Source organism: Ceratotherium simum, chromosome 18 (assembly GCF_057802395.1).
Source record: "Ceratotherium simum simum isolate JZ-2026a chromosome 18, ASM5780239v1, whole genome shotgun sequence".
NCBI classification, from domain to species: Eukaryota; Metazoa; Chordata; class Mammalia; order Perissodactyla; family Rhinocerotidae; genus Ceratotherium; species Ceratotherium simum.
The window spans coordinates 54,413,747-54,431,259 of record NC_141917.1 but is presented as its reverse complement, the minus strand read 5'-3'; the positions used below and the strand labels follow the sequence as shown (position 1 = coordinate 54,431,259).

At 37.5% G+C, this 17,513-nt stretch overlaps 1 protein-coding gene across 3 annotated transcripts in view; it reads right to left on the bottom strand.

The window, feature by feature from the left end:
* CDK7 (cyclin dependent kinase 7) overlaps window positions 1-13,130 on the bottom strand; it is a 61,705-nt gene extending 48,575 nt beyond the window's left edge. The window contains exons 1-7 of one of the 3 annotated variants that reach the window (XM_087443377.1): window positions 12,962-13,130; window positions 12,547-12,606; window positions 7,594-7,627; window positions 6,583-6,650; window positions 5,415-5,483; window positions 3,562-3,672; window positions 2,385-2,503 (exon numbers count right to left, since the gene is read on the bottom strand). In XM_087443377.1, coding sequence (XP_087299503.1) covers window positions 2,385-2,503; window positions 3,562-3,672; window positions 5,415-5,483; window positions 6,583-6,650; window positions 7,594-7,627; window positions 12,547-12,606; window positions 12,962-13,027 — 527 coding nt within the window. In that variant the 5' untranslated portion in view covers window positions 13,028-13,130. The remainder of the gene's footprint in view (window positions 1-2,384; window positions 2,504-3,561; window positions 3,673-5,414; window positions 5,484-6,582; window positions 6,651-7,593; window positions 7,628-12,546; window positions 12,607-12,961) is intronic. The other 2 variants (XM_004422897.2, XM_087443378.1) reach the window with 2 other exon arrangements.
* Window positions 13,131-17,513: the final 4,383 nt, after the last annotated feature.

The following is a 17,513-nucleotide window of genomic DNA, read 5'->3' as shown; positions in this document are numbered from 1 at the left end:
GGCACATGAAAACATGTTCAAGATTACTAATTATTAGCGAAACGCAAATGAAAACTACAATGAGATATCACCTCACACCCGTCAGAACGGCTATAATTAAGAAGACGAGAAATAATAAGTGTCAGAAAGGACATGGAGAAAAGGGAACCCTCATACGCTGCTGATGGGAATGCAAACTGGTGCAGCCACTATGGAAAACAGAATGGAGATTTCCCAAAAAATTAAAAATAGAAATAACACACAACCCAGCTATCCCACTACAGAGTATTTATCCAAAGATGAAATCAACAATACAAAGAGATCTATGCACCCCTATGTTCACTGCAGCATTATTCACAATAGCCAAGACATGGAAGTAACCCAAGTGCCCATCAATGGATAAAAGGAAGATGTGGTGTGTATATATACAATGGACTACTACTCAGCCATAAAAAAAAGACAAAATCGTCCCATTTGCAACAACATGCATGGACCTTGAGGGTATGATGTTAAGCAAAATAAGCCAGACAGAGAAAGACAAACACCATATGATTTCACTCATATGTGGAAGATAAACACACGGATAAAAGGAAGAGATTAGTGGCTACCAGTGGGGAAAGGTGTGGTGGGGTTGGTGAAATGGGTAAACAGGTACTTATGTATGGTGATGGATAAAAACTAGACTATTGGTGGTGAGCATGATGCAGTCTAAACAGAAACTGATATATAATAATGTACACCTGAAATTATATAATGTTATAAACCAATACAACTTCAAAATAAAAAAAAAATCAACATTAACAGGAGTTTGGAAGAAGTTGATTCCAACCTTCATGGGTGACTTTGAGGTGTTCAAGACTTCAGTGGAGGAAGTAACTGCAGATGTGGTGGAAATAGCAAAAGAACTAGAATTAGAAGTGGAGCCTGAAGATGTGACTGAATTGCTGCAATCTCAGAATAAAACTTTAAGAGACACGGAGTTGCTTCTTATGGATGAGGAAAGAAAGTGGTTTCTTGAGATGGAATCTACTCTTGGTGAAGATGCTGTGAAGACTGTTGAAATTACAACAAAGGATTTAGAATATTACATAAATTTAGTTGATAAAGCAGTGGCAGGGTTAGAGAGGACTGACTCCAATTCTGAAAGAGGTTCTACTGTGCGTAAAATGCTATCAAACAACATCGCGTGCTACAGAGAAATCACTTGTGAACAGAAGAGTCAATCAACGCAGCAGACTTTATTGTTGTCTTATTTTAAGAAATTGCCATAGCCACCCCAACCTTCAGCAACCACCACCCTGATCAGTCAGCAACCATCAAAATTGAGGCAAGAGCCTCCACCAGCAAAAAGATTACCACTTGCTGAAGGCTCAGATGATGGTTGGCAGTTTTTAGCAATAAAGTATTTTTCAATTAAGGTATGTACATTCTTTCTCTCTGACATAATGCTATTGTACACTTAATAGACAACAGTATAGTACAAACATAATTTTTATATGCACCGGAAAACCAAAAAATTTATGTGACTTGCTTTATTGCAATATTCTGAGGTATGCCTGTATTTGGAAGAAAGTGACAAAATAACTTAAAAGAATACATAGAAAATCTGAAGATCTTCTCAGATCCTTAAGAGTCTTGGAAATTAACAAATGTCATCCTGACAAGAATTATAACATCTACTCTCCCTATTTAATGTGGTTGTTAGTTTTTATACATAAAAAATATAGGGGCTGGCCCAGTGGCATAGTGGTTAAATTCGTGCGCTCCGCGTCGGTAGCCCAGGGTTTGTAGGTTCGTATCCCGGGTGTGGACCTATGCACCACTAATCAAGCAACGCTATGGCAGGCGTCCCACATATAAAGTAGAGGAAGATGGGCATGGATGTTAGCCCAGGGCCAATCTTTCTCAGCAAAAAGAGGAGGATTGGCAACAGATGTTAGCTCAGGGCTAATCCTCCTCACCAAAAAAAAAATATATATATATATAGGCAGAAAATACAAGTACTAATAATATGAAAAATCCAAATACGAATGCGCTGCTTTGTTTAGAGAATATTCATTCACACCGACTGATATAAACTTAGGCCCCAAAAATCAAGTGATGATGTAAAAGAATAGCCACTAAAGTTTCCATCTACCTAACTAAAATGTAAAAGAAGTATAAATTAGTCCCAAAAGTTACTAAGTAAATGCCTGAGGACTGAATTAATTCAACTCCATTTGAAAAAACGGCTGTATTTTTTTTCCATTGTGGTAAGATATACATAACATAAAGAGGGCTATATTTTTAAAACACCACCCATGACTCCTGAACTCTGCTAAGATACTTCAGCAAAACCAAATGACACTCACTTGTGATTAATCTCCTGCACAATATAAGCTTTCAGTTATTTAAGGGATTCTTACCTGGTCACAACCTGATGTGTATAAGCTCTATTGGGGCTCCCAAATGATTTGGCCAGGCCAAAATCTGCCAGTTTTAGAACTCCATTTTCATCTAGCAACAAGTTGTTTGGTTTTAGGTCCTATATCATGGAGGTTTTAAACAAACAAGTGAGCAGGGTGGGGAATACCATAATGATACATTTAGCTGGCTTAACTTTGAACTTAGCAAAAACAGGGTAACACCTCAAATTTAAGTAATGTTATTTTTTTCATTGAAATGCTATCAAAGCAAAATAAGATTAGTCATATTATTTAGTGAGACCTTGGGTCAAGGTACCTAATTTCACTGAGCTTCAATTTACCTACTTGACAGGGTTGCTGTGAGGATTAAATTTAATAATTTCTGTAAATAGCCTAGTGTAATGACTGGCTCATACTAAGCACTCAATAAACGGTTGCTGCTATTAACTTAGTAACAATAATATACTTGAACTTTAGTAAATAAAAACATTATTCATTTAGAAAGGATGAGGAAAGTATTCTTCAAAATCTATGGCAAAATGGTATATGAGAATTACTCATATACTACACAAATTATAAATTCTTAGCTATTTATCTAAACAGGGTGCCTAAGAATGTCTACCTATCTAAATTATCAACTTTGTTCCAATAGCTGAATGTGCCTAACAATGACTCAACCCTTTCAGAAATTTTATTTCATTACTTCATAGAATTTTAGAGCTACTAGAAATTATTATTTTTCTAAAAGTATTTTGACGTCGTATAATTTAATTCAGACTCTCACTGTAGTTTTTTTCCCTAACAATAGTATAGCAGAAAGAACAATGGACTTAAAGCCAGAAGATCTAGGTTCTATTACTATATCAGTTACCAGCTACTGACCTTGAAAAAAAATAATAACCTTAGTCAGGTCGCTTAGCAAGTTAGCTCTTTATCTACGAAAATAATGAAGGACTGGGTTTCTTTCATTTCTAAATTTCACATAGTAATTTAGAGTCCTCACAGCACCACTTGGTGAACAACTGAAGGGAACACAAAGAAGAAGAAGGTGGGATAAAACGGTCTAGCTATATCTTTATTTTAACAATTTACATATTCAGACTATTTACATAATAAATTGGCTACCTAAAACTTGACTACAACATAAAAAGCAATCATACTTGGTTAAAAACCTTACCCTATGTAGAATCCAATGTTGATGTAAATATTCTAAACCTTGAAGAGTCATCAACATGTAGGCTTTGATGTGTGATGGTGTCAGTACAAGACTATTATCCTTTATTATAACCTGAAAAGCAGGTATACAATATACAGGTTCATTTTATTATTCCAAATAAACTCCACCGTATAAAATCATTTATAGGCAAAAATTGAGATTTTTTTCACACAGAAGAATCTCAAGAGAGATTGCCTAACTCTGATTTCTGTGTAGGAAGTATTGTTAGAATTTCCAGTTACACATTAAGGAAAGGACCTTTCGTTTGGAAAGAAAGTAGTGCTTTGTCTCCTAGTTTGTTTTCAGGCATCAATGTAGCGAACATCTGTTGTTTTCACTTGCCCCAGAATGCACAGCCTCTTCTGATAATAGCCTTGAATATTCCTTTGGGACACCACCTGTTTCCAGCTCAGTCCACATGGACTGACCACCACCTGTGACCTACAGAGGTAGAAACATGACCCAGGCTCAGCCAATCACTACACTGCAGCCTGCTGTCCAGGAACTGCTTCAGGGATGGACACGTGATCTAAGCCACGCCAATCAACCAGGCCAAGTACTTGTGCTAGAATCAAAGGGAACAAAGCACTTTCTTTCCTCAGGGATTATTAAACTCTACAGATATAAGCCTAGAAGTGCCTGAGCCACTATATTGAGAAATTACGCCCATGAATGAAAGAAACAGAGAACAAAATAGAATTGAGTTATGCAAGACTGACTTCTGTGGGCATTATCTGTGAGCTGTGCCTAAAGCCAGTTTATTCCTAGACTTACCAGTTATATGAGCTAAAAATCCCCATTTTCTTTTTTTAAAAATCAGATTTAGGTAAAATGTACCCTTTTGAGTGCACAGTTCCATGAGTTTTAATAAACACATCCAGTTGTGTAACCACCACCATAATCAAGATACACATCTATAATCCCCCAAAATTCCCTCAGGCCCCTCTGTACTCAATCCTGCCCTCTCCTCCTAACCCCCAGCAATCAGTGATCTGATTGCTGTTCCTTTAGTTTTGTCTTTTCCAGAATATAATATAAACAGACTCATATATAGCCTTTGAGCCTGGCTTCCTTCATTGAGCATAATGCATTTGAGATTCATCTATACTGCTGCATATATTAGTAGTACGTTTCTTTTTATTCCCAATTAGCCTTCTATTGAATGGATGTACCACAATTTGTTAATACATTCACTAGATGAAAGATATTTGGGTTGTTTCCAGTTTGGGCAATTACAAATAAAGCTAAATATCTGTGCACCAACTGATTTCTGTGTAGACGTGTTTTTGTTTCCCTTGGATAAATATCTAGCAATGGTATTGCTAGACCATACCTTAAGTACATATTTAACTGCATAAGAAATTGCCAAACTACTTTCCAAAGTGCTGTACCATTTTGCATTCTCACTAGCAGTGTATGAGAATTCTAGTTGTTTCACATCCTTGGATTATCAGTTTTTGAGATTCAATTAATATTAATGAAAAGCATAAGATCTTATTTTTCTCAAAAAAGAAACTTGGCTTTCAAAAGGATGATATTCTGTGATAATACGGAAAAGAAGGTCTAAATTTTCAAAGGCCTAACACTCATTTCTCTGAAAATAATGTCAATAAGATATATGGAACTTGGTAGGCAGAAATGCTAACGAAATTCTAATCTCTGTATTTACCACTGGGTATATGGCTAAATGATCCAGATTTCAACAAAACTAGGCATTCCTTTGACTACCAGTATCTTCATAACTAGAAAATAAACATTTAGGCTCTCTTTTGATAAACAGAGAAAAACAATTCCTCTAAGAATCTTAATCTTACCTCTAGATCAGTTTCCATAAAATCAAAGACAAGGCTAATATTAGATTTATGTCCAAAAGCATCAAGCAGCTGCAAGGCAAAATTTCAAAAAAAATCAAAATGTGATTCTCCATTAACACATGACAGTATTATACCAACTTTTTTTTTCTTTCTTTGTTTTTTGTGAGGAAGATCAGCCCTGAGCTAACACCCACACTAATCCTCCTCTTTTTTTGCTGAGGAAGACTGGCTCTGAGCTAACATCTATTGCCAATCCTCCTCCTTTTTTTTTTATCCCCCAAAGCCCCAGTGGATAGTTGTATGTCGTAGTTGCACATCCTTCTAGTTGCTGTATGTGGGACGCAGCCTCAGCATGGCTGGACAAGCGGTGCGTCGGTGCGCGCCCGGGATCCGAACCCAGGCCGCCAGTAGCGGAGCATGCGCATTTAACTGCTAAGCCACGGGGCCGGCCCTATACCAACTTTTTAAATTTAAGTAATTAAAAAAAACTTAAAGAAGCATTTGGGCTGTTGATAATTCCTTGTAAAGTTTAAATAATTTTATTAAATTTGATATTTATCCTTTTTTTGCTAAGAATTAGTACTCTGAGGTGCAAAAATATTAAACTTCACTATTTTTCATAAATCACTAAATATTTAACCTTGCCCCCCAAATTTTTGCAGCTACAATTAAGAAATTAATTAACAAAAATCTCACCTCAGTCTCCAATTCAGAAAAAATCCCAAGCTTGGTGCTTAAGAAAATCCTATAAATAGCAGCAGCAGCCATCATTCGTTGAATGAGTGCATTCTCTACACCAGGCACTATTACAGGAACTTGACGTGTATTCAATTAGCTAGTCTCACAACCCTATGAGGCAGGGACTATAGCACAGAATTGTGAGGGAACTTGCTCAAGGTCTTACACGTTAGGGCTCTCTAGGCTTCAAAATGATTTCTGACAAAATCAGCCTGCATGCCAATATTTAATTTATTTCATCAGTTGTATAGTTTTAAAGATACTGTCAACAGGAATAATTAGGATAGAAAATACATTTCAGCCTGATAAACTTTTAAACTTTTTTGCAACGCTCAAAGAACAACTCATCCTGCTGAACCTTCAACCAACATCTACCACATTCAGAAAAGGCAGGGTCCCAAACCCCAGAAACAACTTAGATCATACTCACACCAATTATATTTGGATGACTTAGCTCCTGTAATAATTTTATCTCTCTTAAGGCAGTTCTATTTATACCTACATAAAAAGGCAAAGCAAAAAGTGAAAAATAATTCTGAAACCTCAAAGCTTCTTACAAACTTACTTTTTGGGAAAGGTTAGTCTCTCAGGAAATAGCAATAAATATTCTACAGAAAAATAAGGGCTATTTTGACAATTTTTATGACATATCTATTTTTCTTTTATATTGCCTTATTTTTAAAATAGCTTAATGCAGACTATGCTAAATGGTGAAAAAAGTATTCGCTTTATCTGTAGCATATCAGATCTGAAGGCTGCTGAAATAACAACATGCGTAAGTGTGTAGCATATACGCGATAAGTCAACAGCTTCCCTTCTCTTGCCCTATGGATGTTAGCAGTAGATTTTTTATGCTAACAGAAAACTTATGATGTTAACAGCAAATAGTGATAAGATAGTATCTTTCCCAATGCAAAGGATAGAAATCAAAATTAAAAATAAGATCTGGTACTAGTTGTTACATAGGTGATGGGTCCTTTTTATAGGAACTATTTCTTGATGACTAAATAGGACTTTAGCACTCTAGAAAACAAGGTTTTGGAAGAAGGGATAAAGAAATCTTTTCCCCCATATACCTAATTCCACAGCAAGCCTTGTGTATTTTCATGAAGGCATATCCTGAATTTTCAAAGTAATTAGAAGCTCAGAAAAAGAAGAAACAACGGCTTGTAACAATACCTAAAACAGTAATGAAGACAGCAAGACAAGCCACTAATAACCTTGCTGCCTTCCATTTACTTAGGTGGCTTGAATGTTCCTCTGAACACCCAAATGGGAGAAACCACAGATAGCCTGTCTCTATCCTGAGTCTATGTTTACTATTCTGGGACCCTGCAATAACTCTATTCAGAACCACTGTTAACTCTAATTAATACTCTGCTCATTTCTTTAGTGAGAATACAAAGCTTTCCTGTTCTGTCAGATTACATGAAATACTTACCATCTTTAGCTTCTGATCTATGTCCAAGTTTGATCTGGTAGAGGGAAAAAAAACAAACACATTAAATATGTGTTAAGTTATTTAGACAACACATAATACATAAACTTTTCAAAAACTTAGCCATGGCAAAAACATGTAGTAACTCATATGTAGCAAGTATTAGTAGGCAAGAAGGGAGTGGGAATCATGAATCAGACAGGCAAAATTATCCATACAAGAAAGTATTAAGTACCTACCAGTCTTTGTCTCTTAAGTTTCTGAATTGCACACTCAAATAACGGAATTAAGAAAATAAATGTCTCCTTTATCTTTCCAAGGTTAAACGTGGAACAAATAACTGAGGGCATACTGGCTAATAAACAAAAAAAATCTGGGCCGGCCCCATGGCTTAGCGGTTAAGTGCACGCGCTCCGCTGCTGGCGGCCCGGGTTCAGATCCCGGGCGCGCACCGACGCACCGCTTCTCTGGCCATGCTGAGGCCGTATCCCACATACAGCAACTAGGAGGATGTGCAGCTATGACATACAATTATCTACTGGGGCTTTGGGGGAAAAAATAAATAAATAAAATTTTTTAAAAAATTGGTATTAAATAAAAAAAATCACTTCAAGCGAGCCTATTTGGGAAGACATATGTAACATATAAACATAAAATGACATGTTTAATATGCCCAATAATATGCTCTTGGGGACCACATTTTCCTAAAAGCAAAATTACAAATTGTGATAAAGAAAACAGTTGAACTTGTTACTGTGAATAAGCACAACAAATTGCATTAATAGGTTCAATCTTACACAAAACGGATTACTAAGTTAAACATTCTCTTACTCACTACTTTATAGAATTAAATGTAATCAAGAATTTAAAAAAAAAGATTACTTCTGGAAAAAATATAGCTATTCCACCTTTAAAAATATCTCCCACCTATATACTACAAACAGAACTTTTTATTTAAAGGTAGGCTATTTATTATAGCACCAAAAAACATAAGGCACTTAGGAATAAATCTAACAAGAGATGTACAAAGCTTTCCAAGAAGAAAATTAAAAAACACTATTAAAACATGCCTAAAAATGAGAACAGAATAAACACAGATATCATGTTCATGGATAACAAGACTCAATATCATAAATATGTCAATTCTCTTTAAATTCAATGCAACTAAATGTAAAGCTCAACAGCATTTTTCACGGACACTGACAAATCAATTCTAAATCTTATATGGAAGAGTAAGGAGCTAAGAACAAACAATTTAAAAAATTATTACTAAGGACAATTTAACAAACTATTACGTTTTCTAAACATAATAAAAAATAGACTAGTTTCACAAAGCCATCTACTTCATCACCTAGATTCAACAATTATCAATATTTTGCCACACTTCTTTATTCATTCGTCCTCTCCTTTTTGATGGCTAAAATATTTTAAAACAAATCCCAGACTTCATGTCATTTCATCCCAATACTATACTTAAGTAAGCATCTCTAGAACATGGACGTTTTCTTACATAACCATAATGCCATGTTCATACCTAACAAAATTAACAATAATGCCATAGTGGCATGTAATACCTAGTTCATCTTCAAATTCTCCTGATTGTTTCAAATTTCTCAAATGGCTCATAGAGTAACCAAGACAATTTTGAAGAAGAAAAACAGGTATGTGGAACTTATCAGATTTTAAGACTTTTTATAAGGCAACAGTAATTAAAGACACTGTAGTATTTAAGCACGGATGGAAAAAAATCAAGCAATGGAAAAGAATATTGGGCAGAAATGCATCTGGAAATACACTGGAACTTGGAATTACAACTATATGAGGGACTTGGCGTTATAACTAACCAGGAAAAGGACAGCCTATCAATAGAGTTGGGACAGCTGGGAAAAACATATTGGATCCCCATATTACACAACAGAGAAAAATTAATTCCAGGTGGAATAAAGACCTAAATGTGAAAAGTGATACTTTTAAATTTTTAGAAGAAAATATAGTAGAATTCTTTATAATCTGGAGGCACAGAAGCACACAAAAAGGAAACCCCTAAAGGAAAAAAATGGACAAATTCAACCAGATTAAAATTTAAAATTTCTGTGCCTCAAAAGATACCATAACTAATCTAAAACCCTAGCCAAATACTGGGAGATGATATCTTCAGCGCATATTTCTAAGAAAGGATCAATATCCAGAATACATAAAGAATTCCATGAAATCAATAGGAAGAAAAAAATATAAGCAACCTAACAGAAAAATAGGTAGGAGAAAGTCTAAAAAGTCAATAAATCTAAGAAAAGATGACCAATCTCACTGGTAATCAGAGAAGTATTAATTGAAACAACCACCACATACCGTATACCATCTAACTGACAAATGTTATAGAGTCTGACAATACAAAGATGGTGAGAATGTGACAGAAGGTTAAATCGATCCAACCACTTTGGAGAGCAATCTGACAATATCTGGTGAGGTTGATGCTGTGTATTCTCTATGTAGCAGTAATTCATAATTGGTTTCAACCATAGATACACTTTCTAGAGAAACTCACACACGCATAGGAACGTCTGTAGAAGGGCTGTATTAAGGGAAAACTTTAAAGAAAACAGTTTGTCTATCCAACAAGAGTTTGGATAGACAAATTTTAGTGTAGTCATATAACAGAATCTAATCATCAGTGAGCATGACTAAACCAGATCTACATGTATAGATGTGCAAGATTTCAGAAATAATGTTGATTCAGAAAAACAAGATGCAGAAAAATATTTTATATATTTATATTTGAAGTTTAAAAGTATGCAATACTATATATTGTTGAGATACATATATTTGAGGCAAATATTGAAAAATGAGAAACGCTCCAAAAGGCCAGCAATAGGGGATTGGTTAAATAAACTTTTACAAAACATAAATTCAATATGATCTGTTTGAAAGGATAAGGTAGATCAATGCTATTTTAAAAGCAAGATGCAATAGGTGAAAGAACACAGAATAGCTTATTATTCCTTTTTGGTAAAATTACACATAAATGTTAGTAAATGAACGGGAGCAGAAATTATGAGAGTTGGGAGCAGAAGGTCCACAAGCACCAAATCCTCAATGTGTATAGTAGGAAACAGATAATGTCTAAAACGAGGGGGACAGGGGGCATGAGGGGTGGGAACCACTCAAGAAATAACGATACAAGCATATTACTTAAAGAAATAGAGGTAAATACCACATTAAACAGTTATAGGAATTGAAAGTCATTGCTCCAAGGACTGAAAAACAGGAGTAGAAGAGTCAGGCATGTTAAAAAGCCTTGGCCTCTTAACTGACTTTTAAAACCACAAAGATGTATTATTTGAAATAAAAATTAAACGTAAAAGAAGATTCCACCATGAGTCACCTTCAAAGTGTAAAAGTCTATCACAGAGAAACAGGATGGATTCTAAATCCTAATTAATATTAAAAGCAAGCAAACAAAAAAACCTACTAGGACTTTCAAACAACTACAGAAAATGTGCCAACAGCCTGAAAAGATTGTATCAGTCAGTCAAATAAATATATTTTTAATGAGTGTCTATAAATGTACAGTCCTAAGTAAACAGACAATAAACTCATAGATAAGATTTAAGATTTTGATAAATGCTATGAAGATAACAGAGAAATATGGCATAGAACACTAGGGAAGGAGGGAGGCACACCTGTTTTAGCTAGAGCCACCAGCAAAGGCCTCTCTGTGGGGGAGACATTTGAGTGAAACCTAAATGATAAAGGAATCAGCCATGCCACGTTTTAGAGGAAAAATATGGTAACCACAAAGCAAGGCAAATGCAGTGATCCTGGGACTGGAATGAAGTTAATGAGCTCAAGGGACAGAAAGGTCAATGTGACTAGAATATAGTGAACCGGGGGTAGAGTCGAAAAGGTAACTTTAGAAAGGGTCAGGAGAGTTAAGCGTTGTACAAGAAAGTAGCTATAGTAGCTACAACACTGGATTATAGAACATAAGCTGGAAAACAACGCCATGAAACAAGTTAGAAAAAGTGAAAAAACAATGTCAGGAATAATTGTGGAGACCAAGAGAAGGAGCCCGGTGTTAACTGAATGAGGGCAATAAGCTTCAAAGGACGTAGGGAATCTGAAGGAGAAACAGATTCAAAGCAGCAACAGGAACAATAGGAAGGTGGAGGTTACCTACCCCACCAACAGACCTTGAGATGTGAGAAAAACAGCCTCTTCTTGAAAGGGTTATTGATTTCAGGAGTATGCGGAAACAGCAAGCAACCTGGCAGCAGGACACCTGGATTTAAAGCCCAGCTTTAGCAATTACTATCTGTGTCATCTTGACAAGTCACCTAATCTCTCTAGCCTCAGGTACCTCGACTATAAAACAGGGATATTTATTTTACCTACTTCACAAGGTTGTTTTGGGGATTAAATGAAAAAATGTAAGTGAAAGTGCTTGGCATATAGAAAGTTAGCTAAATATGACCGAAGTTTCTTGAATGAATGCAAGTAAGAAAGCTCCTTAAATCATTTTTAAAAACGCAGCACATCAACGGTGTTAATGCTGGTGAAAGCCTTTCATGGTAAATCTTTACACAGAAAATACAGATATGATACACACCGTGGATGCAGGTTAGGCAGAAATAGTGACCTGGAAAGATCATACTAAATAGCTCTGAGGACCCAACAGATGGGCAGTACTCGTCCCCTTTGCCAACATCTGAGTTTACAGAGCGATCATAACTTATAGCTTCCTCTTCTTTTCAATTACAATTATTGGAACAAAACACTAGTTCAACCCGAGTTCCACCTTGGAACATAAGAGGCTAATAAATTCTATTTTCTCTGAAAGTGACATGGTAACTCCTCATTAGCAGAGCACGGTGAAGAGCAGTAAAACGGCCATCCATCAGCTCACACATACAGACGTCTTCAAAAAGACTCAAGGAAAACAACACACTGTAAACTCACTTTCTTAATGGCGACAATTTGGTTGGTGTTCTTGTCTCTGGCCTTATAAACCGTGGCAAACTAGAGAGAAAAACAGGAATAACGTTAAGTCTGCGGCAGTTTTTCTGTTTGTGGTTGCCTTTTTACTTTTTTAGATTTGGGCGAAGCAAAGAACCAGGGTTCTCGGAGCCGACTCGCGGCGGCCTGAAACGTGGTGGGGCAGTCCACGTCCCGTTCCAGCCTGCTCTGCGGAAAGGAGGGGGCCGCTCAGGGGCTCACCTGCGGGCGTACCGCGGGGCGGCAGGAGGCCTGGGCAGCCTCGCCCAAAGGGAACGAGCAGCCAGGCCAGTCCTCTGGCTTCCACTTCAGCCTGCCAGCGTGAGGCGGCTCGGCGCTCTCTGCTCAGGGCCCTCCGAATCCCGCCCCAGAGTCTCACCTGTCCCTCCCCGAGGAAGTCCAGTTTTTCATAACGCTTTGCTCGCGACTTCACGTCCACAGCCATTCGTCGCGCGAAGCCGACTCCAGCTGAAGGGGCCGAGTTCTGAACACAGCAGGAATTTAAAGCTACCTTTAAGCCCCCAACACCCACTTCCGTTCACTGGTTCCGACGCTTTATTAGCTCCGCCCCCACATCCGGGATGGGCGTGAGTGACATTAAATAAGTCCAGCCAGAGCCCGCCCTACGGAGGCTGTGCGAGGCCGGGCTCGCTGGTTTGCTGCTATGCGCCCCGCCCTGTCACGTGGTTGCCTGTTGGTGCCGGAAGCGGCGTGTTTTCGGTGGTGGATGCCTGTGTCGCCCTGTTACCGCTTTAACTTAGACATTTTCTTCACGACTGGGGACGGGTCACCGTTCTAATACGATGTTCTGAGTTCGGGCTTTAATAGGTGTGTATGAGTGTGGAAAGCTTGGCCTTGTCCCTGATCTCGCTTTCTAGTTGTTGCTCAAGGGCGTCCTGTCGCCACGGTTACTATGAACGCTTAGCCCCGCAATGTCAGATTATTTAGACGAGTGCCCAGTTCTTAAGGGCTGGTCAAGAGGCATTCTTAGCCCACTCCCTTTATGAAGAAGCACACGCAGGGAAACAAAATCCAAGTCAGCTCAAGAATTTTGTGCTTTGCAACACACCATATGGTCTTCAGTTTTCTACTCTGTAAAATGAAAATAATAATAGACTACATCATAGGTGGTTGTGAGGATTAAATGAGACATGCAGAAAGTTTAGACAGAGTAAGTGCTCAATTAAATGTTAACTGGCGATCAGTACCCAACTTTGTCATAAATTTTCATACAAATCAAAATTTAAACACATTAATTCATTTATTCAATGAATATATATTGTTTACTGTGTGCCAGGCTCTGTTGTAGACTCTGAGAAGTCAGCGGGCCAAAAGACAAAGATCCCTGCCTTCCAATGGGAGGAGAAAACAAACAAGTAAAATATGTGTTGATACATAGTGATAAGTGCTATAGAGATCATAAAGCCGGGAAAGGGGATAGAGATAGTAGGGTTTGCAGTTTTAAACAGGGTGGTACAAGAAAGATATCACTGAAAAGCCACTGCAGAGTTTTGAGCAGACAAGTGATATGATCTGACTTAATGTTTTAAAAGGTTCACTCTGTTGTGAGAGACTAAACTATAGACTTAGAAGGGCAAGGAAAAACAAGAAGGCCTGTTAGAGAATTATTGTAATAATCCAGTTGGCTATATTAAGTGCTACATGTTTGGCTTAATTATTGTAATAATCCAGTTGGCTATATTAAGTGCTACATGTTTGGCTTCTAGCCAATAGGATTTGCTAACAGTCTGGATATGGGTTGTTGGGAAGAAACAGGATAATTTCAAGGTTTTGAGCTCTGGAGCATTTGATGTTTCTAAGAATTGAGAATCCTGATTTTCAGAGGTATGTTGGGAAGGCATAGGAATACCAAGACTCAATTTGATCAAGGTAATAGAGTAAAGGTTGAGTCCTTGCTCTGGATCTAGATACCTGCGTTTGAATACTGGCCTTACAAATATTTAATCACTAGATGTGTAACTTGGGCAAATTATTTAACCTTGCTGTTCCTAGTTTCCTCCTAATAGGAACTACTCATAGTGTTGCTGCAAGGCTTAAATGACCTCACACTTCAAAAAACCCTTAGAATAGTGTCTGACAGTGCTCATTTTATGTTAGCCATTACATAACTACTATTGCTTATCTTCCAGCTCTTTGTCACTACTTGGGTCTTTATTGAGCTCTAATATGTTCATGGGCAAAATTCTCATACATTGCAGAAAACACACCATCTTTTACCACTTATATCTTTTAACTGTGGCAAGTCATACCTAATGATACATGGTGTCACATGACTTGGGTCAAAGTTCCTTCTGAAAGACATCACTGTAACAGTAATCTAACCTCACTTGTAGTAGAAATAAGCTAAACAATGAGCTAAATTTGATGGTACACCTGTGAGGCTTGAGGTTCCCAAGTGTGCCATGCCATATGAATTGATAATCACTCCATTATACCATGCTGCTGACAAGTAAATTCCTATTTGGGGACATTTTAAATAGGGTAACAAAGGCAGTGTATAGGTGATATTCTGGGTTCATTAGATCATTGTATATATAAAATACCATCCAGCATCTGTATAGCATTTTACAGTTTACAAAGCACTTTCACACATTGGTAGTAGCCAGCTTCCAAGATGGCCCCAGTGATTCTTGCTTTCTGGTATTAATGCACTTGTGTAGTCTCCTCCCACAACAAAACAGGCTGTTCTGTGTGACCAATCAAATATGGCAGAAGACAGTGTCTGCAGCTTCTGAGTCTAGACCATAAATGGCATTGCTGCTTCTGCCTTGCATGCTTAGATCATTTGCTCTGGGGAGAAGTCAGCCATCATGTCATGAATTAACTCAGACAGCCCTGTGGAGAGGAACTGAGGCCTCCTACCAACAGCCAGCATCAACCTGCCAGCCACGTGAGTGAGCGACCTTGGAGGTAGATCGTCCAGCCCCAGTCAAGCCTTTAGATAACTGCAGCCCCAGGTGGCATCTGATTGCAACCTCATGAGAGACACTGAACAGAACTGTGTCTGCCTGAATTCCTGACCCAGAGAAACCATGAGCTATTAATTGATTATTGTTGTTTGTAGTCACTAAGCTTGGGGTGATTTGTTACAAAGTAATGGGCAATACACTAATTTGGTCCTGCCTGTCACACTGTATAGTACCGGAGAGGAAAACTGAAACTTGGAAAAATTAAGCAATTTGCTAATGGTTACATATATTTAAGTGCTTAACCTCTAAATGAAAATACAGGCTATTTACTCTAAGCCTAGCCAGAATTCTTTCTATGACACCATCCTCCTTGGGAACTCATCCTGTGACAGCAATTCCCTCTGACATGCCTTTTTGCCATACCTGTACTCACAAATTCTGTAAAAGTGATATATTTTTTCTTTGTGACTTTCATGGCAGCAGCTGTAGTAAGGTGCCCTGCAAGCAGTTCCAGTATTGGGCTTTCTAACTGCTGGCCCACAGTATTGCTCAAGCCAGTCGTTTTTTTTTGGGGGGGAGGAAGGTCAGCCCTGAGGTAACATCCATGCCAATCCTCCTCTTTTTGCTGAGGAAGACTGGCCCTGGGCTAACATCTGTGCCCATCTTCCTCTACTTTATATGGGATGCCGCCACAGCATGGCCTGACAAGCGGTGCATCGGTGTGCACCCGGGATCCAAACCCGGGCGGCCTGCAGCGGAGTGCGCGCACTTAACCGCTAAGCCATGGGCTGGCCCCTCAAGCTAGTCTTAATTACTTGAACCCACTCTGTTTCTGAAAGCAAAAAAAATGTCCTAGGCTTCTTTTTACTGAAATGAGAAAGCTAAGAGAAAAATGAGAATAGTGCTAGTTTTTAAGAAAATTTCCCAAATAAATTTCTTAAAAAACAAAATCATAAATCATGTATTTTTCACGAGTCACCAGAACAGCTTATTGCCGGCACCAAACCCCTACCTCATATTCAAGTTTGCCAACGCTTATACTAGGCCAGAAAAAAGAATTTAGAAGAGAAGATCAACTCTAAAATAGTAAAAACAAAAACACAGTAAACATTAACCCATAGGGAACTGGGCAAATGTAGAAACGTACTCGACAACAGTTCTACTCATGATCTATTGCTAGATTGCTCTATTGCTATTGATCTACTCTTTTGCTATTGCTCATGATCTACTCTTATTTTTAGGGATGACTTCTTTAAAGCATATTTTAGAAATCATTAAAGGTGTGGAAGAGAATTTATTGAGCTTTGTTAGGCTTTACTTTGACAATAATACATACCCTTGGCACAGGAAGACTCTATTAATAAAGTTTCATAAATTGCCTTAATAAGGTAAATATTTAGGTTGATTTTATGAGGCTTTCAGACAGTAAATTTGAGAAAATTAATGGTTATCAGGATTTGCACACATGATCTCAATCAAAAAGTAAAATAAACCAAAGAACAAGACTATCTTAATACTCTTCAAAACATAATAAATTGCAATTTCTACTCAAACATTTATTCCTATGCTATACTCACTTGATTTCTTAATTTATTTTCCATTTTCCATTGACATTTTTTTCTGAATATAGGTCACAAATAATCTTTGTGTTAACACCCCAGTCTTATTACCACAAAGCCACTTGTTTTACTTTGCCTATATTTGTATCATTTACAGTAGGATACGCTTATTAAGCCAATTATACTCCAGTAAATTTGTGAATGAAAAACGTTAAGAGAATTAAGAGCAAATAATGGAGTCATTATTTCACTGATCCTCATCCAATTTCGGGAAAAGCCCTTCCCGAAAGCAGCAATTTTGCCTGATAAATTCTTTCCATATCTAAACAGAAACTGAAAGAAAAGTGAAATTATGGGAAACCTGTGATAGTTTACGAGAGATTGTGTGCTTTTAATAGTTCAACACTGGTAATACTTGATAATCAAGAGTAAATTAATAGGC